This window comes from Delphinus delphis, chromosome 3, assembly GCF_949987515.2.
Source record: "Delphinus delphis chromosome 3, mDelDel1.2, whole genome shotgun sequence".
NCBI classification, from domain to species: Eukaryota; Metazoa; Chordata; class Mammalia; order Artiodactyla; family Delphinidae; genus Delphinus; species Delphinus delphis.
In genome coordinates, this window is record NC_082685.1 from 59,351,408 (window position 1) to 59,372,236 (window position 20,829).

Here is a 20,829-nt window from a genome sequence, read left to right on the forward strand (position 1 = left end):
TAATTTGAGCAGGCACAACCTGGCTCAAATCTCTGTTAGATGACCTCCAATTAGAAGTGGGGATTCACCTTGTATGTGCCTTAAAAATCCCGTCAGGAAGTCCTGATTGTGTTTTCTGCCACTAGAACTGCTATGGCTGGGAGCGTATCTCTCAGCCTCCCAAGGGTAAGTGCTACCAGCCCTTGACGTTCCTCAGAGGAGAAGATGGTGGTGGCTGCCTGCTGGTTTTTGAAAGCTTCAGCTTCACAGTAAATCCCTACCACAACCCCATGAGTTTGAGACTGTTAATGTCACCATTTTACAGATGAAAAACCTGACTCTTGGAGAAGAACAGTGACTTATGTGAAAAACAACCACTTGTACACTGGGAGCTAGTGTTCAAACCCAGGGCTGTCAGACCCAGAAGCTTGAACTCTTTTTTATTTCTTTTAATTAAAAAAAAAATTATTGAAGTATAGTTGATTTACAGTGTTGTGTTAATTTCTTCTGTACAGCAAAGTAACTCAGTTATACATATATATTCTTTTTCATATTCTTTTCCATTAGGGAAAATATCACAGCATATTGACTATAGGTCCCTGTACTCTACAATAGGACCTTATTGTTTATCCCTCCTATATATAATAGTTTGCCTCTGCTAATCCCAAACTCCCAGTCCTTCCCTCCCATACCCCCCCTCTCCCCGTTGGCAACCACAACTCTTTTCTCTATATCTGCTGAGTCTCTTTTCATTTTGTAGATATGTTGATTTGTGTTGTATTTTAGATTCCACACATAAGTGATACCATATGGTATTTGTCTTTCTGACTTCGCTTACTATTGATAATCTCTAGTTTCATCCATGTTGCTGCAGATGGCATTATTTCATCCTTTCTGATGGCCGAGTAAGGTTGCATTGTGTGTGTGTGTGTGTATGTATATGTGTGTGTACATACATTTTCTTTATCCATTCACCTGCTGATGGACATTTAGGTTGTTTCCATGTCTTGGCTATTGTAAACAGTGCTGCTATGAACATAGGGATGCGTGTACCTTTTCGAATTATAGTTTTGCCTGGGTATATGCCCAGGAGTGGAATTGCTGAATCATGTGGTAATTCTGTTTTTAGTTTTTTTAAGGAACCTCCATACTGTTCTCCATAGTGGCTGCACCAATTTACATTCCCACCAACAGTGTAAGAGGGTTCCTTTTCCTCCACACCCTCTCCAGCATTTGTTATTTGTAGACATTTTAATGATGGCCATTCTGAACGGCGTGAGGTGGTACCTCGTTGTAGTTTTGATTTGATTTCTCTAATAATTAGCGATGTTGAGCATCTTTTCATGTGCCTATTGGCCATCTGTATGTAGAAGCTTGAACTCTTAATGCAGTGCCAAACCCCTGTTTGTATTCAGGGCAGGGAGTGGGGTTCTGACCCCTGTGGTCAAGTGCATGGTCTTTAACTTGTGGAAGAGGGTCTCCCTTGCTTATGGGGCTGGAGTAGAGGTGCAGGCACCAGGCGTCATGGTGTGTGAGCAGATCAAGTGAATGTCAAATCAGGAGAACTGGGTTTGAATGTCTGTTTTACTGTTGACCATCTGTAGGACCTTGGCAATGTTGCCTCACCTCTGAGAAGCAGCAGGGGAGTATCGTATCCTACTAGCTGGCTTCAGGGGTTGTTTCATGTGAAAATACCACACGCATGCTCTGGATTCCCAGACTTTTCCACTTGGTGGATCCACAAACACAAATAATCTCAGAGCCAGTGGTTACCGAGTGCTGAACACTTAAGTCTGTTCTAGTCCAGTCCTCCCATAATGCTGCGGGCTTGTTCTGTCATCACCTCCATTCTGCAGATGTGGAAACTGATGATTGGAAAAGTCATCTGTCCAGTCTCAGCTAGGATGGCAGAGCTGGCTTCAGAGCAGAGCCTAGATACTCTCTCCTGCCTCCCTGGGATTCTTTTAAAGCAGTATGACTGGTTATTGCTGTTAAAAACCACGCTAAGCAGAATCAACCAACTCTCACCTCTCTGAGTTCCAGCTGATTAGCGCCCACGTTCCCAAGGGAGCTGTAGCCTTGCTCGTCCTCCCTGTCTTTCAAGCTCCCGTGGAGTGTAGCACCCTCTGCTGAGCATTCCTGCACACTCCCCCCACCAGCACTGGGGCACTTGCTGTGTGCTAGATATTCAGCGGCACGAGGGACCCAGTCCCTCTTGGGAAGAGGCAGCCGAAGCCTCCCAGCAGCATGAGGATGCCAGGGCAGAAAGAAGAGGCTGGACCCTAGGCAAGGCAGTTCAGGAAGACATCCTTGAGTCGATCCAGTCCAGGCTCTGCCCAGCACCTATTTCGGCCCTGAAGGAGGCTCAGCTGGAACTTTTACAGAGGATGCTAATTGCAAACACTCTCAGTGCATCCATCCACTGCTGCTCTGATTAACTAATTATGCACAACAGCACCTAGAAGGGCTGAAGGAGATTAGTTTGAAAGGACCAGCACCAGGTCATCATTTCTGAGAGGCCTCCCGGCCTGCTCCAGAGAAAACTCCAGTCTGGCCCAACTCTTTAATTACCTTCAGAGGCACTAAAATTTAAGTTACATTCTTATTGTTTTCATATTAGCTTCTGCCCGAGTCCTGAGCTAAGCACTGGTGAGGCTACGGTTGGGGAGGGAGGGTCCATGTGACGGGCGGGTGGTTTTCTCGTTTGGCTCTTTAGTTGCAAGATTTCATGAGTTTCCAGAGTGTACCGGTAATTGGTTCCCTAGCAGAGGCTTACAGATATCCTATAATGCTTGCGTGTCGGATTTGCCATTTTCAAACATCCCCAATTGGGTGTTCAAATGTGGCTTCCGTTAGGATTTGTAACGCACAGACACACTCACACTTGCTCTCTCTGTTAGATATTAACACTGTAGCTCTAAATGCAGAATGTCTACGGTCTGGCCCCGCTTCTATTTTTTAACCTCATCTCTTGACATATTTTTATACCTCGGATTGTCTCCTTACCTTCCCCCTTTCTAATCCTCTAAGAGGGCTTTGCAGCATGTCATTCAGCCCCCAAAGTCAGCAATAAGCCGAGATCAGCTTGGAACACCAGTCATCGCCCTTGGGAGCACTTTTCAAAGGAGCACAGGTTTCCCAGCTCCTATCTCGCCCCTTCCAAAGACTTTACCTATTTTGAAACTTCCTCACTAACCCTTGGCTTTGTCTGAAGGAAGACAGAGGAGGCAGGGAAGAAGGGGTGATGGGGGCAGGCAGAGCCAGGCTACTGACGCTCGTTCGGTGAAGGAGCAATCCGCTCTCTCCCCCCAGCACTGCTTACCTGGGCTAACTTCTCCATAGGCAAATACTCATAGATCAGAGTGCCCCCCTCCTCTCTCATGACCCCACCAGGGCTGCAGTGACCTTGTCACCGCTTTCTACCCTATGATGTTGCCCACAGTGCATCCTTCTCCCTCCCATCAGCTGGGCCACTCATGACGCACTCCGGGCTTTGTTTCAACACTGTCTGCATTCAGAGCCCATCGTGCCTAATACCCCTTAAAGCTTCAGGCCTTGTGGAGAGAGGAGAGAGTGCCCGGGTAGAAAAAGTGATTTCTACATTTTCTTTCCAGGGCTGTATACCTTCCACAGAGGCTGCATGTGCCTTATTTACACTTGCTTATTGCATTCTGTTCATATTTTCCAAACAGACAGGGAAAGCCCACTGGGAGAGCACCACCTTACCTGGGCCCTTCTCTGCCCGAGTGCTGTGCTTTCCTTGGGGAGGGAACTGTCTTCCTGCACATTTGGAGTAATGCAGTGGCCCTGTACTTTTCTCTACTAAAGCCCCAGCGGCTGCACAGGTGATACATGCTTCTGGGAGCGGAACAGGAAGGCAGCAGGCTGGACGCAGTCCTTCCAAAGATCCACTGTTCTCACACCAGAGCTAATGAAGGTGGGAGCCTACATGCTCCCTCCATCCTCTGATACTCAGCTAGCTTCCTCTGCTGGCAGAGCTTCCTTTACCTGTGAGGGCCTGATGTTTCGCTGTTTTTCAACCCAGAACATCATGGACCAAGTATATTAATTGCCTCAGTTAGTACTGGCTACCCACAAGCCCAATGAATCCAAAAAGCTGGTCCAGGACCCAGGGGCAGCCCAGCAAGATAATAGCCGAGATCCAAATGCTGTCTCTGCCACTTGATAGCTGTTTGACTTGGGGATTTTATAACCACTGTGTTCATGTTTTCTTTCAATACATATATTTTGATCAACAACTATGTATCCATCCTTATGGTAAGTGCTGGGAATATCAGGTGTGGGGAAATCAGACCAAGCCCTCCCATCATGGAGCTTTTCCACCTGGAGGAAGGCAGATATAAATTGTAACCTGAATCTCTTGGACTTGTACTGACCCACCTACAAAATAAGAAGAGGAGAGATGTCATTCTTTATATCCCAGGCGTCTCCTCAGGCTTTTTTTTTTAGAAAAAGCATAAGAATAAAATTCTAACATATTATGCAGACAATTGGGAAATGGGAAGGGGAACATAAATTTATCAAGGCCCTGCTGTATGCTAGTAACTGTGAGCTATGTTTTTTTTGTTTGTTTTGTTTTTGCGGTACGCGGGCCTCTCACTGTTGTGGCCTCTCCCGTTGCGGAGCACAGGCTCCGGACGCACAGGCTCCGCGGCATGTGGGATCTTCTCGGATTGGGGCACGAACCCGTGTCCCCTGCATCGGCAGGTGGACTCTCAACCACTGCACCACCAGGGAAGCCCTGAGCTGTGTTTTACTGATAGTGTCTCATCTTACTCCATGCAGTGGTGCTATGAGCTAAGCTTTATTACGCCATTGTGCAGATGGACGGATTGAAGTTTACAAAAGGCAGCAAGAGCACTGTTATACCCAGTTAATAAGTATGTGTTGAGAGCATTCTTTTTTATTTATTTACTTGTTTATTTTTGCCTGTGTTGGGCCTTTGTTGCTGCACACAGGCTTTCTCTAGTTTCGGCGAGCAGTGGCTACTCCTCGTTGCGGTGCGTGGGCTTCTCATTGTGGTGGCTTTGTGGCGGTGTGCGGGCGTTAGTAGTTGTGGCACATGGGCTCAGTAGTTGCGGCTCACAGGCTCTAGAGCTCAGGCTCAGCAGTAGTGGTGCACAGGCTGTTGCTCCGTGGCATATGGGATCTTCTGGGACCAGGGCTCGAACCCGTGTCCCCTTCAGTGGCAGGCGGATTCTTAACCACTGGGCCACCAGGGAGCTCCCATTCTTTATGCCAGGAGCTGAGGGCATAAGGTGCTGGGCCCCAAGGCCTGAGCCAGCCTCGGGGCATGTTTTGTGTTGCTGTGATCTAGAGGGCGAGATGGACGCTGAGCCAGAAGTTACAGGTGTGCTGAGTGCCATCTGAGGAGCAAGACTTCGAAAGCATTATAAAAGGGAAAACTCACCTGGTTCGCGGGTCAGACAATCAGAGAGCAAATACCTTTAAAGCAGAGATCTGATGGAGAGTAGGCATTAGCAAGACAAAGAGAAGAGATGTGCTCCAGGGGGAACAGGTGCGTGGAAAGGACAGTAAGGGCAGAGCCTGGAGGCCGAGGAGGAGAGACTAGAGATGGATCTCACATTGAGGAGTTTGGGTGAACAGTTGGGAGCCTCTGGAGTAGCTAAGTGGGGAAGCGACTTGATCAAATCTGCATTTTAGAAAGATCACTTTGGCTGCTGTTCGGCGAAGGGAACGTGGGAGCAAGTCGGGGAGACCGATTAGGAGCCTGGTACCATTGTCTTGGTGGTGGGAGGTCATGGTGGCACCATGGGCTGGCAGTGGGCTAGCAAGAAGCAGGCAACTTTGCGTGGGAGTCCAGGACATCAGGCCCAGGTGTTTGCCCTGAGGCTCTGAGGGTCATTCTCTGACTACGGGAGGAGGTGGCAATTGGGGTCAGTGGATCTCCAAGACGCCACCAACACACCAGCCATGCTCAGCAGACTGAGATCATGGAAGGAAGATGGAGACTAACCTGTAGGAACAGGAAGGCAGATATGGTAAGACTGAGGAAGAGGATGCTGGGCAGAGACGACTGGGAGGATGATAGCAATTAAAACTGAGCTGAAGCCAGGGCTGGGGCGAGAGGGAAGAGAATGGAGAGTAGGAGGGCAGGGCACTGACTGCGCCCACCACTTGGGAAGGTAAAGTAGGGGACAGGGATCCAGCCCCGGCGTCTGTGACTGAGCCAGATCCCTTCCCAAGACAGAAGCATCTTTCCCTCTGACGATCTGATGCTGGTTGCTGAGGACCTTGTTTCTCTCACCAGGAGGAGTGGAGAGACCATCAGACACCCCTCTAGAAATCACAGGAGTTGCCCACCTCCAGGCAGAGTGTGAGACGGCAGGTGGATGTGGTCTTATGGTTTCCTCCACACAGAAATTACTTTTTCCCCAGGAAGGAACCGAGTGTGTGAGCGGTACCCTTTGGGTCCCCTCTTTCTCAAAGCGTTAGTCCTCCTTTCCGACCTTTATCAGGGGCTATGATAGGCATCTTAAAAGGCAAGCGCTTTTCTCCCATTGCCAGCCTGTTATGGCTAGAATACCAAATCTGAGCAAATAGCTCTCTGTGTGCTGTCGTCTTTGATTATTTTTTTTATCTGGCTCCAGGCAGACTGTGCCTGACTTTCTCCTTGTAAGGACCATTCGGTTGAGGACACTGTGAGTGAACAGGGCCCAGTAATTGAGCGCCTCCTATCTCCGATTCAGCTTTCTGATCCCTCTCTACCCAGGCCAGTGGTGTCCTGCTTGAGGACTTCTCCCTGAGCGACAGATGTGCTCCTTCAAGACTCCAGTCCCTGGTTCCATCAGCCATCCAAAGCCTGTGTACTTTGGGAAGTCGGCGGGAAATTCAGCCGTCTTCTAAAGATATAGATTAACTGCACATCTGTCAGGGTTTAGTTAAACATGACTGACTAATTTATCCTGCAGTGTGAGATGGGGATTCATTTCCTTTGCAAGTTGACTTGGCAATTTTCCCTGCTCAAAGAACATTTAGAATAGATGGTGTGCATGGCAATCAGGAAGAAATAGATACTATTAATTTTCCATTTTTCAAATGTGAGATTGACTATACAGCCCATATCCCATTCTCCTCAGAAAAACAGACCACCTCCTCTCCCGTTTAGAGCTGTGCACTGTCTGAAAACTCAGAAAAGAGGGCCTTCTAGTCCCCAGAGGGTCTGAGTTGGGGCCGATAAGCACGTTAGCGGGGGCCTGCGCCCGGGGGCCAGTCCTGGTACCTGGCAGAGCCGTGTGGCGCTACCATCAGCCACAGTTCCTCCTCCTCCTATGGCTCAGCATGAGATGCGGGTTCCCAGCCTGAGCGAGCTTGTGGTCTCCTTCCTCGGCTAATCTGTACAGATTGGAGGGAAGGACTGGAGGCACAGGCTTGCGTGTCAGGATATCGTGATGGACCTCCGAAAGTTGGAAATCCCAAAGGGATAGCTAACTTTCATCCAGCGCTCGCCATACAACGTTCGGCCGTGATGGAAGTAATCTGTATCTGCGCTCTCCCAGATGGAGTCATTCGCTAGCCGCGAGTGACTGCTGAGTACTTGGAACGGGGTGGGTGCAACTGAGGAACGAAATGTTGACTTCTATTTCATTTTAGTTAATTTAAATGCAAATAGCCACGTATGGCTCATGGTAACTCTGTTGGATAGCACAGGTATCTGTGTTCACCCGTTTCCTGTGTGGCCAAAGCCAGTTGTGTTTAGGTATCTTTGTCTTACTGGTTTTCTGAATGCTGTTCTAGTTGCTCCAAACTTACTGATAAGTTGTCTATTTAAAAATAAAAACAATCGTAGAGGTAATAAAACTCATAGCTGGCACATGCTGAGTAATTACTATATACCATGTGCTTCGCTAAGCCCTCTAACACACCCCATCTCATTTATAGTCACATGATACCCTGAGTTTACGGATGACGAAACGGAGGCGCTGAGGGGTGAAGTGGCTGGCTTGAGTCACCCAGCCAGCCAGTGGTCAAGCTGGGATTCACAGCAGGCAGTGAGACCCCAGAGCTCTTATATACTCTGCTGCCTCTCCCGACAGACCTCAGTGCCATTGCCTGCCTGGTGTTTTAAGATACAGTCGTGTCCTGGTTGTTGAACGCCAGGTATTGTCTTGAGGTCATTAGCAACCGGCGTATAAACAATGGCCACACACTCCATGCTTTACAGAGTTTACCTCTGGCTCCTGGCTGGAAGGAAGGAAGCAGCTATACATGTGCACTGAGGTTGCACAGACCCAGTCTGGGTCTGCTCACCACCTCCCCTCAGATGGAGGGCAAGAGAGTCCTTTCCTCCTGAGGGCTGGGAGGTTTGGCTCGTGTTCTCCATCAAGGACCAAGCCCCAGGCTCAGGAAAGATGGGCTTTCCTGCAAGCAGACATGACCTATAAAAATGAGGAGAGGCTCTGCCTCGTATTGTCTTCTGGAGGGGATTCATCCCTTTGCAGCTCAGATGGGGGCTGGTCGCCTCAGTTGAGTGAGACGCTGCTCTTAGTGAAGGCTGGATGGGAGTTTGAGCGAGACCCTCTGCTCATTCGTCACTACCCCCGTGCCTTCCACTGGGGTCTCTCCGCACTGATAGGTTCTAGCCTTAATCTACATCTTGTCAGCACCATGAGACATTCAGAACCTGGCTCTGCATTGTAATGTGGCTTGCTTGGCTTCACAGCCTGACTCCTGCAGCTTTAGAATTTGGGAAAACTGACAGTTGTGGGGTTCACTTCCTATTTACTGAGGCTTTACCTCCTCAGGTCTCTAATTCCTGTCCCTCCGGATGCGAACAACCGCTAAATGCATTGCTGGTTTTTCTGCCTCTTGGGAGCGGCCCACTGCCTGGACCCTTTGTCAGAATTCTCAGCACCCAGAATTAGGGTAAAATCAGGCAGCTAGGGAAAGTCAGCTCCCTCCTCTGCACCATTGTCCCTCCTTTGGGGATTTCTCTCCTCCAGTCTTAGCTCTCTATGAGACTGTCAAATAGCCCGCACCCACCTACCCATCCACCCATCTGGATTTTCTTCTTGTTCTCAGGAGTATTCGTTGGCCTTGCTCTGTCATACCGTAAAAGATAAGCTGGATAGCTAAAGATGGGCTGCATATAGAAAGGACTCTTCCAGGGACAAGGCATCCATCTGTCCACAGGGAAAAGTCGAGTCAGTCTGTTCAAAGGCCGGCAACATAAGCCACAGCCACAAACCCAAACGTGGGCTAAAGCAAAATCGGGAGTCGCTCTCACTGGGATCTTTTGGTGTCCCAGGCAGCCTTTCCCTAAGAGCATTAGCTGTTCCTAAATGTTAATCTCTTGCCATGAGTTCAGTGGAAAACATCTTCTCTGGCAACTGCAATAGCAAGTTTGATCGGGTTAGCAAAAGGGACCCGTGACGGTCTTTGGAGGCTGGTGCATGACCGCGAGGCCATCCCAGCTTGCTTTCAGAGTGCCAAGGCAGTACAAGTTCGGTTGTGCATAGCGCTGCTTGCCATGGGCGTCTCGGCTCTCACTCTGTCATACTCTTTACCTGTGAGAGCAGCATCTTTGGGGCATTTTCACAGTGGCATAAGGAGCTATATCCTGGTTGGAGAGGGAGGTCTGTTAGGAGCATCACATGTTGAGAGTAGAGAGTTCAAAAGAGGAGAAGGCCCACGGACTCACTGTTTCTTCCATCTTCTTTTCTCCAGCCTGCACGGACAAGGAGTTGAGGAACCTCGCTTCCCGGCTCAAAGACTGGTTTGGAGCCCTCCATGAGGATGCAAACAGGGTCGTCAAGCCCACCAGTTCCGACACAGCCCAAGGCAGTAAGACCGCTTTACTCTCGCTAATTTACCTCATTTTAAACACCACGTTCCCTCCTCAGTTATTGGATGTTGTTGATTGACCACCCTGAGATGCTGTTGTTAAAAGAAACCCTAAGTTAAATGTAGACACTGACTTGAACTATGCCCCAGTTTCAGAAATATTGGAGGAGAGGGAAATGCCTTAGAATCAAGAAAATACTACAACTTAGGTTTTTTAAAGTCTGCTTGCAAAATTATCATGTGCCTAGTACAGTCCTTTTGGAAAATGCATTTAAGTAAAGATACCAAAATAACAAGCTACTGTGTATAAAACAGATAAGCAACAATATACTATATAACATAGGGAATTATAGCCATTGTCTTGTAATAACCTGCAAAAATACTGAATCACTATGCTGTACACCTGAAACTAACACAACATTGTACATCAACCATACTTCAATTAAAAAATGTATAGAAACACAGCATTTTAACAACTGTAAGCACGTCGTGGCATGGCATATACTTCAAATGTTCCCTTGCCACGTAGAAAAAAATATTTATGTCTGTGTGTGTATGTATACACACACACACACACACACACACACACACACACACACGCTTTACAGACTGTCTTATGGCCTTCTTTTATCATCCAGCAATACACTATCTTTCTAGGCTGTTGAGTAGTATTCTGCCTTGTAGTCACTATATAGAACCTCAATGTATAGATACAACATAATTTATGTAATTAGACCTTTATTTGGGAGCTTTGACGTTGTTCCTAATGTTCAGCTATTATAAGCAACACGGTAGCAAACATCTTTGATAACTTAGCTCTATGGACGTTAATCAGATTGCATTTTGTTTTCCATAGATAAACTCCCAGACAAGTGTTCCCTCCGCCATCACTGAACTGGCAGAGACCATACCCAGAGCCTCTCCAGAAGCTGGAGAGAAAACTCAGAGTAGGTCTGCCTGTTTGTACCTTAACAGAGCCTCTCACTGCCTTTAACGTAAAGGCCATTAGGGGAGAGCTCCTGCACACTGTGGCCGATTGGCACAGAACGGCTTAGTCAACAATACAGTTGTTGAGATGCGCGGAGCTTTGCCACAGCCTCTTCTGTGTAGAGATTTTTATATTGATTTGTCAAAATATAAAAACACACATTATTTAAAGCAGAGAGTATTTCACCCCATCCCTGCTGCCACACTTGTGTGGACAGGATTTCTGAATGTAATGCTCCTGGATTGAACTAAGTAGGTAAGAAGTGATACTGGTAATTGGTGGGAACCAGAGTTTAACCAGCATCTGGTCTTCAGGCCAAATTAGAATGATCTTCTTAATTTCGGGTTTATCCTTTGCTGTTCATAGCCATCTGGAGATACTAGTAGAGAATGTTGATCCTAGGGGACAATTCTTTCACCAGTTTGGAACTTTTTTACCTTAAGGGAAAGGTAGATTCTGGGAAGCAAATGCTAAGTGTCCAAAGAGTGGGTCCTGGGGTTGTAGTATCTGTGGGAAGGGGGATGTAAGAGTCTTTCTTTCCATCCCTGCCAAAGGTTTCCTTGGGAGTTTGTGGACAGTTAATTCACAGGTAGTCTCTGGGAGTTTGTGGACAGTTAATTCACAGGTAGTCTCTAGAAGCTTTTCCCAGGGGTCTTCCAGGAGCCGCTGAGTCCCCGGGCTTTCTGAACAACCTTTCAATGAAGAGCAGATTGATGTGAAAGAGCTGCTCCTCGCAGCCTCCAGTCGTGGGAGGCCCCTTCTGCCTCCCGGGGAGCCTGCAAAAGGCCTGCCCTTGGCCACAGGCAAATCAAGTCCCTGAAGAGGTTTTTAGGTTGGATGTCCTGAAGCAACTGGAGCCAAGGGATATAAAGGAATGACACTTGGTTAGCCCACGAGGCACAGGAAGGAGAGACGTTTTTGTCAGTCCAGGAGTTCTGAAGGGGAAAACCACAGAACCCTAGAGGTGCCATGAGCGCTGCGCCAGCCAGAAGAGCTGCTCTGTTCCCTTGGATACCAGATGCAGGTGCCCCTTTTCTAGAGCCTCCCAAATTTGGCACTTATTTCAGTGGTCAGTCAGCAGTATTAAAATTTCCCTTTCCTGTGTATTAAAATGGTAATATCCTACAACATTGATGCATACTACATAAAATATTCTGTACAAAAGCGTGGAGCCATTTAGTGTCAGAGTCAATTATCTTGCTTTATTCAGTCGCCCCTGAGGACATCATCATCACAGAGATTGTTCAGTCATGACCTTCAGTCAAAGAAGAGGCCAGATGATGTTCCATAGTCTCTCTTCTTGAAAATCAGGATCTTTTCTAAGATGTGCTTTAAGATATCAAAAGGTATAAATTTAAAAATGGAAAGATTTTTGTATGTTGGAACGGGTAAGTTAAACTTTGCAGTAGCTAGAAAACTCCTCTCAACAAGTTCTTCTGTTGAGCATTTCCTGTGTGCCTGTACTGGCGTCTGGACAGCCAAGACCCTGTTGTAAAGATGCTACTTTAAAGGGTGGGCACGCTTTGCTCTGTCTTATATCCTGCTGACTAAGCAGAGGTTCCTGGTGAGGCACATAGAGCCTGATGAGCAGGCTGTAGGTTAGAACCCTAGAGGGTCAATCGATCCCATCAATCGATCCCATCAGGATCCTCAGTGACAGTCACTGTGGCAGCCCTTGCATTGCTCATCCCTAAACTTGGCGCCCAAGCCAGCTGGATGTCCTCAGCGTAGGAGGCTCCTGTGTCATGCGAAGCAGAGGCAGTCCTGGGAGAGGAGGGACTGAGAATGTAGACTGAGGGTTGGGCCACCTGGGCTTGAATTCCAGCCCCGCAATTGTATGACCTTGAGCAAGTAACTTAAATCTTGAGCTTCTTTTCTGTAATCCATAGGGAGGACAAAGCATCATCTCTTAGGGCTGTTATAAGGATTCAGTGAGATAATTCAGTATAAAATGCTGAGAAGAGTGCCTTCAGTAACACAAAAGTGAACTCTTCATCATTTTCCGGAGAAAATAAAACCAGTCCTAGAAATCCAGATTATGGAATAATTTAACATTGCCTGGTGCTTTGATTCCGAAAGAAAGATGAGTTTTACATGTGGGGTATGCCTTCTCTGGGGCTTGTCTACAGTACACTCAGTATCCCGAGTGTTAGGCCAAGTGTTATTATTCGAGCGCATACAGTTTCCACTGTAGAAACAAATACTTCTCTAAGAAAACCAACCCTCCTCCCCGCACCCCGGGAAATAAAAAGAAATAATTTTCTGAGTCATACATGATTCCATGTCATGTATCTCTTGAGGGGATTGCAGAAAAGAAAAATGGGGAACAGAGGCAGGTACCCTGGCTTGTTTTCCCATTAATGTTCAGACTGCTTGGACTGAACAGTCCTTTGGGATATAATCACTGCTTCTGGATTGTACCACATAGTTTCATCTCACTGCCATCCTTTTACGATAGTTCTTTTGTTTTGGTTTTTCAAGTAGTTTTTTTCCCTCAATATAAAAGCATAGTTTGCAGTATTATCCGTTAGTCCTCTTACTCACCATGTTTGTACTCTTCCTTTTTCAGGCATCCCCTGTTTTAAGCAAGTCTGGTAAATGAAAATCCCTATTTACATCACAGATAACTTAGGATTGGGGATTTATTCCCTTTAGAATATACTCTCCTCAAATGCTGACTTCTCTGTCTTAGCACATTTTAGACTGTTTCATTTAAAAACCAACCAACCACCACCACATGTTCTGGTGGAAGGCTGCTGAGACTGTACCCGTGGAGGGGGAAAGCACCAGGGGAGGAGGTGGAGAGGGTGGGCCCTGGGGCTCCTTTGGGGGCAGAAAGCTGGGGAGCAAGCAGGGCAGGAGAGAGCGGGCTTGGTGGCAGCTGAGACATGTCCTTCCCTCTACAGGGTTTGACACCAGCATCCTTCCCATCTGCAAGGACTCCCTGGGCTGGATGTTCAACAAGTTGGACATGAACTATGACCTCCTGCTTGACCACTCAGAGATCAACGCCATCTACCTGGATAAGTACGAGCCCTGTATCAAGCCTCTCTTCAATTCCTGTGACTCCTTCAAGGATGGCAAGCTCTCTAACAATGAGTGGTGCTACTGCTTCCAGAAGCCTGGAGGTAAGGCAGGAGGGAGGTGGGGCCCAGAGGGCAGGGCCACCATGCTGTGCAGGGAAGGGCCCCCTCTCATGTCCTGGGGAGATAGACAAGGATCAGCAAGCAGAAAGACACAGCTAGAGAATAAAGCAAACGCTCTTTTCTCCTCATTGATCTCCACTTTCAGCATGGTAGGGAAAACCCAGGAGCATAATTAAGGAGTGTGTTATTCCACTCCTCCTTTTAGGAAAATCTTTTAACTGTTGTGCCTCAGCTTTTCCATCTGTAAGATGGGCGTAGAAACCTTTGCTACATAATTCCCAAAGTCAGTGTAAGATCCTTCATGTCTTTGTTTTTTGTACATTTTCTTCAGATTAGGTTTTTAGGTGTTTCTGTTTGGTTTCAGTAGGAACTCTCTCTATACTAAGACATTAGAATTGGTCTCATCACAGGTATTGCAAATAGTTTTTTTCCCCAAATTTGACTATGTGAGTTTTCGCTAGGGTGAAATTTAAAATTTTAAGATAGTTAAATTTCTCCATCTTTTATTCTGGGGCTTCTTAGAAGCCATAAGGCTTACGTTAAGCTTAGAAAGGCATTTCCCACTGTGAGATAGTAAAGCAATTCTCTTGTTTTCTTTAGTACCTTTGTGGGGTTTTGTTTGTTTACTGAAATCTTTTATCCCTTTAGTTTTTTGTGTGTGTGCAGTCAAGTAGGGTCCCAGTCCCGATCCCTTGAGATGGTTGTCCACTTGCCCATTTGTCATTAATTGACTAACCCATCTTTCTCCCACTAGTTTGAAATGCTTCCTCTATCAATCATATATAAAACTCCTATATGCTCTATGTAGATCTGTCTATTCCTGGGTGCTCTGTCCTACTAATTGACATGTTTTATTATTTAGTGGACCACTCTCTCCTACCATTAATCTTTTTTCAGAATATCGTTATATGTCCTATATGTTTGAACTCTTTGAATTTTATAATCAGTTCATTCAATTAAAAAAACTTACTGGTATTTTTTTTAGAATTAGGCAAAATTAGATTAATCTAGAGAGTTGACAGCTATATAATATTGAACCCTTTTATCCTAGAACAGGGTTTGCCTGTTAACCAGCAAGCTACAAGTTTTGTTTTCACAGATGTTATACTTCCCTTGTGTTTGTTGTTGCCAGTACAGACAAAATCCATTTTTTCCCATTATATTTCCTCACTGGTGATTGCTTCACTATTGAATTTGTTCCCGGCCACCATACTAAATCCTCACTTTATTTATGATGGTTATTCTGGTTGGTTTCCTTGAATTTTTCAGGTGTGCACCCATATTATCTGCAAATAGTGATAGTTTTTTCTCTTTTCAATTTTTGTACCTCATTTCTTTCTAATCACATCAGCTAGTTCTTCCAAATCGACGTTACGTGATAGCCATGCTTTTTACTTCAATAGGAATATGCTTGTGGTGGTTCAGCGTTAAGCTTAATGATAGCTCTGGGCTTGAGTTCATACAAAGTCATGTGGCTTTAGCTCCAGGTTGAGGCTGAATGAAGCGAAGCCTCATTGCTAATACTTCACCTGGAGGGGTAATGCCAGGTCCCCGAGAGGGAAGTAACTGCCTTAACCACGAGACACAGCTGAGCCCCTGGCCACATGCGATGTCTCCAGATAGGCTGCCCTTTCAGCAACTGTGGGAGGGAGCCAGGACCCAGCTATGGAAAAGAATGGCATCTAGGAGGAGTTGAGCAAAATAATTTGTTGTCGTTCTTTGTTTCTTATTTTGTGTACTTCTCCCATTTTCTTAAGTTAGTTCCTTTATTTTTTTGATAAAGTTCCTACCACCTCCCTTCCTGACCCAGAATCAACTTTGGGAGTTCTATTTACCCTCACCTTTCTTTATTATTTCCTATATTTTTAATGTATGTACTTGAGGGTAAAGTTTTCCTCCAAAGCACTCCTTTAGCTATAGGCCATAGGTATTCATAGTTTGTATTTTTATTATGGTTAATTTGTAGATATTCTACAATTAAGGATCTGGGTACCTCTTTGGCCCAATAAAGCTTTGAAAGAGCACTTTTAAACTCTTCGTGCTGACTGAGATCATTCTTTTCTTTATTGCCAAGTTTTAGAAGTTTTTTCAGAAGCTCTCATGGGAATTAGTCTTTGAATGTTTGAAAATATATAAATTTCCTTTATACAGAAGCAAAGATGCTAAGTATAAACTTCCTGGAATCATAGTTTGCTCTCTTGATACTTTAACGTTATTCTCCTAGCCCTGGATGTAGTTAATGAAAGAGTGAACCCATACTAATTTTTCTCCCTTTTGGTGGTGATGTAACCATTTTGCCTGGAAGCCAAAAGGATTCTTTACCTTTCACGGCTATGAACTTCCTTGGACATGTTTTAGTTTTGCTCAGGCTACATCAATCACTTTTTCCTGAGACATGTTATGCTCTTTTGAGCTCTAGAATTAAAACTTTTTTGTCCCACGTGTTTAGTCTCTTCTCATCAGTCACATGGACGTTTCACATCAGTTTTGTTGCTTCAGATATAGCCTTCCTTTCTTTAACGGCTTAATTTTCCTCTTTATGTTATTTATATCCTTGAGCTTTTGTACCTGTGCATTAAAATACTTGTAGACGGTCTTTTTTCATTAGAATCTTTGGTAAATATTTTCTTCTCAGCAGCATACATTTTGTTACAAATTTTTCATCTGAAGTTCGTTCTTATTCGTTCCTCTCTTTTTCTTGCAGCATTTTTAGTAGGTCTCAGTCTTGATTCATTTTTACTTATAAGTAGAGTTTTTTAAAGACAGTTTGAGAAAGGGGCCTGACAATTAGAAACTTGCTTCCTGGTAAACTGGCAGAGTGTCTATGATTGTGATGCTCCTTCAGGAGCAGTCTTCTAAATGCCTAAAGATTTTTTTCTCTGTATTTCTTCATAGGGAGATGAGCATTTCCATTTGTACCTACCTCATATGGTGACTGTAAAGATTAAATTAATTAGAAAATTCTAAAACATTAGCTGGTGCATTCTGAGAATTCAGTGAATGTTCATTATTTGCTATAGATGCTACTTTTTTTTTTTTTTTTTTTTTTTTTGCGGTACACGGGCCTCTCACGTTGCAGAGCACAGGCTCCGCGGCCATGGCTCACGGGCCTAGCCGCTCTGTGGCATGTGGCATCTTCCCAGACCGGGGCACGAACCCGTGTCCCCTGCATCAGCAGGTGGACTCTCAACCACTGCACCACCATGCAAGCCCTAGATGCTACTTTTAATCATCAAAGAAAGATGGAGTTTGGTCTCTTTTTTGCTGGTTTCAGGTGGTATCTTTCTCCTGTACTCCGAAATCATCTTAAACCCAGAAGTCAAAAACATGTACATGATAGTTTCTCTCAAGGAATGAGAAGCAAGACCAGGTGGCATTGTGAAATCCAAAGGGTAACAGATGTAAATAGGCACTCAGGTACCTTCTGCAGACTCCACACTTGTACTTACAGAGGTAGGGTAAGTGCTCTGAGAATCCAAATGTCATGGTCTTTGCTGGAGAACCATGAGCAAATAGCAGAGCCACAGCATCTGCAAAGGCCGGTCATAGTAAAATTAAGATTAGTGAGGTCGCCTTTCTTTTTGCATGGAGCGGAAGTCAAAAGGGTACCACACACTTTCATATGCCCTACTTTAGCCATGTGGCTCCCACTGTATCAGCCCTTCACTTGAGAATGGACAGTTTTGAGCTCGTTTGTAATAACACATGTTTTATCACTGAAGGCTTGGAGGCTGAGAGGGCGAAAGAGACAGGCCCAAAGTACTTACGTAGGAGGTGGCAAAGCCCAGAGTTAAGGTGTCACCCTTCTGTCCCTCTGGATCTCTTCTGTATCTTCATAGTTGTCCCTTGAGGCCTGTGTTTTACTTTCCTGGGGTAGTGAGCCATGAGGTCGGAGGTAGCCATTCTAATCGTCTTTCTATCCTGCAGTAAGACCTGAGGTAGATTAAGTATTTGTCCCAGTCTGTGGATTCAACACACGTACCCACTAGTAACCTTTTATCCTGGTTCTCAGCTCGTAGAAGTCTTGGCTGATAAGAGACTTTTTTTTCTTTCTATAAGGAAGTAAATAATGAAATCACTGACTAGACACTTGGTATTTGCTTGAATGGTTGGTGGGAAGAAAGATTCCTATACAGTGCAAGTAGCCCCCAAATACTATTTTAAGTACCTAGTGGTATAAAATGTTGTTTTTTTAAAATTAGTGCCACTAATGGCCTGAATTTGTTTTGCTGCATAGTAACAGCAGATGAAGTAATTCCACTCCCAGGTGTGTCCTTGTCTCCATTTCGTGTCAAGAGTGAAACCAGTCTTTAGCAATCATATCCCTTACCATCTGGAAACTGACTTGCATAAATTATTTTTAGGTCTCCCTTGCCAGAATGAAATGAACAGGATTCAGAAGTTGAACAAGGGGAAAAGCCTGTTGGGTAAGCACCATTCCTTGCCACTCATTTAAACAATTAATTAAACCATCCGTGTCTCTTGTAATATTGAGCACATCCATGGTTATTCAATTAGGGACCAGTGTTTTGTGAAAGAACTGCCTCATATTACCCGAGACAGGGCTCTTCCAGGAAGCTGGTACTAGGCGGTAGTCCACAGGACATACTCTGAGGCTCAGTTAGCTGGCTGAGAAACGCTGCGTGCTCCCATCAGCGGGAGGAGACGTCAAAGGTCAGCCCATGACCAGTGGGCAGGTCACCGGGCTGAAATCGAGCTAACCCCTCCTTGATCTTGGCTTTTCCTTCTTTCAGGTATGGCCATTGAACGGAGCTCTCAAGGGTTCCTTCCAAGTTAAAATGATAAGATCTATAAATTATAGAATTTCCTACATTCTGCAGATCAAGTTGTCCATTCAAGGAGGACGATGAGCTGAGTCCCTTCTAAATTTATCAGACAGGGTCCAAGGACTCGAGTGCACTTAAACACATTCCTGTTTCAGGTGCATGATCACTGGACCCTGTCTCTACGTTTCTTCTCTTATCTTTTGTCCAAATGTTGAGGTGGAAGCAAGTGGGTTGTGCGAGTGTGTTTTTTCCCTGACATGCAAATCTGTGGCCAAGGTAACAAATGCTGGCTGTTGAAGGTTCCCTTTAGCTCCATACCCTCCTTTCTGCAGCACGCAGACCAGGCCATTGCTGAGACACCTCATTTGTTTGCCCAAAAAAGAGCCTGCACTGCTTCCCTTGCTTTTTAAAAAGAGAGCTGACAGCTACAACACGAATTATTCTTGTTAAACATTCAGAAGCAGGTTCACCCCCTAAACAGCCTGCCATTTAGCTATTTTCTTGAAGGAAACGGGCAAGTTTTTTGCAGATTGGTCTGTGAACTCCGGCCATTTCTCTTCATCTGATGTTTGTGCCACCTCAAAGTGCATCTTATCTCCTTCCTACTACTTTTGAAAATTACTTATTTCACTGGCTTGCCTTAGACTTCCCACTTCTGATAACACCCTTTTCAGCTCACCAAGAACTCCAAAGTCGTTGTGATCTGGACCTGAGTGTAGGTTCTTCTCCAGTGTTGAAGACATAAAAGCATCTTTCTGGATCTCTCTTCCATTGGGCTTTCCTCCAGTGCAAGGACTTGTGCTCAATGATCTGATTCTTCCATGTGCGAGGTTATTTTGGGTTTGAGTGATGTGCTTAAGAGAACTAATAGAGAGTGCTATTTCTGGATGCATGGATATCTTCTTACTGCTTCATTGATAATGAGATATTTTTAAAGTATGTGGCCTCAGATAAAATGTCTCATCTTTTATTTTCCCCAGTTCACAGGAATGAAAGGCCTATCTTTTTCCTACTGTGAATCCCACCTAGTTTTAAAGCTCACTTTACCACATCTCCCCACATAGGGATATTATTCCAGCCGACTCATAAAAATACCATTTATCTGCTTACAAATTATTTTTTGCAGGGGGAAATCTCCTAATATAACACATGTGTATTCAGGGGCATTCAGATTCCTAGCAGAGACAAGCAATAACAAATTACAGTCAGTTATAATTACTGCCTACTTAGAAAAAAACAGTAATTCTATTACCTTATAGATATAGAGCAGCACCTGCTTCCTACCAACCTGGGGCCTCAAGCCAGGATATATATTTTTTTGGGGGGGGCATCTATTAACTGCTCTTGTTTTCCAACTGCAGCTCAAGGAGGAGGATCAGCATTTCCTCACCTTTCTACTTGTTCTCAAAAGAAAGCATCTGCTTTTTTCTTTTTGTCCTTCCTTCTGTTCCCTGAAGACCAGGGGTGCTGTGTACTGGCTGAGCAACTAAGAGTATGGGCACTACTTCTAACTGCAGCACCAGCAGACATACCTGTCACTTAGGAGGGATTTTTCTGGGTGCAACTTCCTAGCTGTGATCTTTGAGAACGTGGTCATCTTGGAATAGCTTGGTGAGCAGTTGCTAGAATCAGCTGGATCTGAGGTTACTGTCTGCCATGCCACTCTTCTTTCCAGATCTGTTCTATGAAATAAAATAAAAGGTCAATTTAAAAACACAGTCACTCTCAAAAAATCACAGATAAAATTAGGCAGTAGAAGCCAGTGGTAAGCAGAAACCTCCATCTTCACATGGCTGATTAATGTTACTACTCAGGTTACACTGAGAATTGTCCCACAGTAGATGAGCACACAATCATCAAACACACACATGCCCCCTAAGAAAAATGAAAACGAAAAACTGTCATAAATAGTACCTACAGTTGAGTGTTAAGAAGAGAAAATATTATCTTCAGAGTGCTGAGAGGAAATCACTTTGAACCTAGGATGTTAAATTTATCTCAGTGATCATCCAAGTGTGATGACAGACATAGTCTCAAACCACAGATTCAGTAAGCTTACTAACCGTAGACTTACTAAAGGTTTTAATATGCAGAAGACAAACAA

The 20,829-nt window shown here is 45.2% G+C and overlaps 1 protein-coding gene across 1 annotated transcript in view; it reads left to right on the forward strand.

Moving 5' to 3' along the window:
• SPOCK1 (SPARC (osteonectin), cwcv and kazal like domains proteoglycan 1) overlaps nucleotides 1–20,829 on the forward strand; it is a 550,417-nt gene that overhangs the window by 519,027 nt on the left and 10,561 nt on the right. The window contains exons 7-9 of the mRNA XM_060008793.1: nucleotides 9,688–9,804; nucleotides 13,699–13,920; nucleotides 18,303–18,365. Of these exons, the coding sequence (XP_059864776.1) occupies nucleotides 9,688–9,804; nucleotides 13,699–13,920; nucleotides 18,303–18,365 (402 nt within the window). The remainder of the gene's footprint in view (nucleotides 1–9,687; nucleotides 9,805–13,698; nucleotides 13,921–18,302; nucleotides 18,366–20,829) is intronic.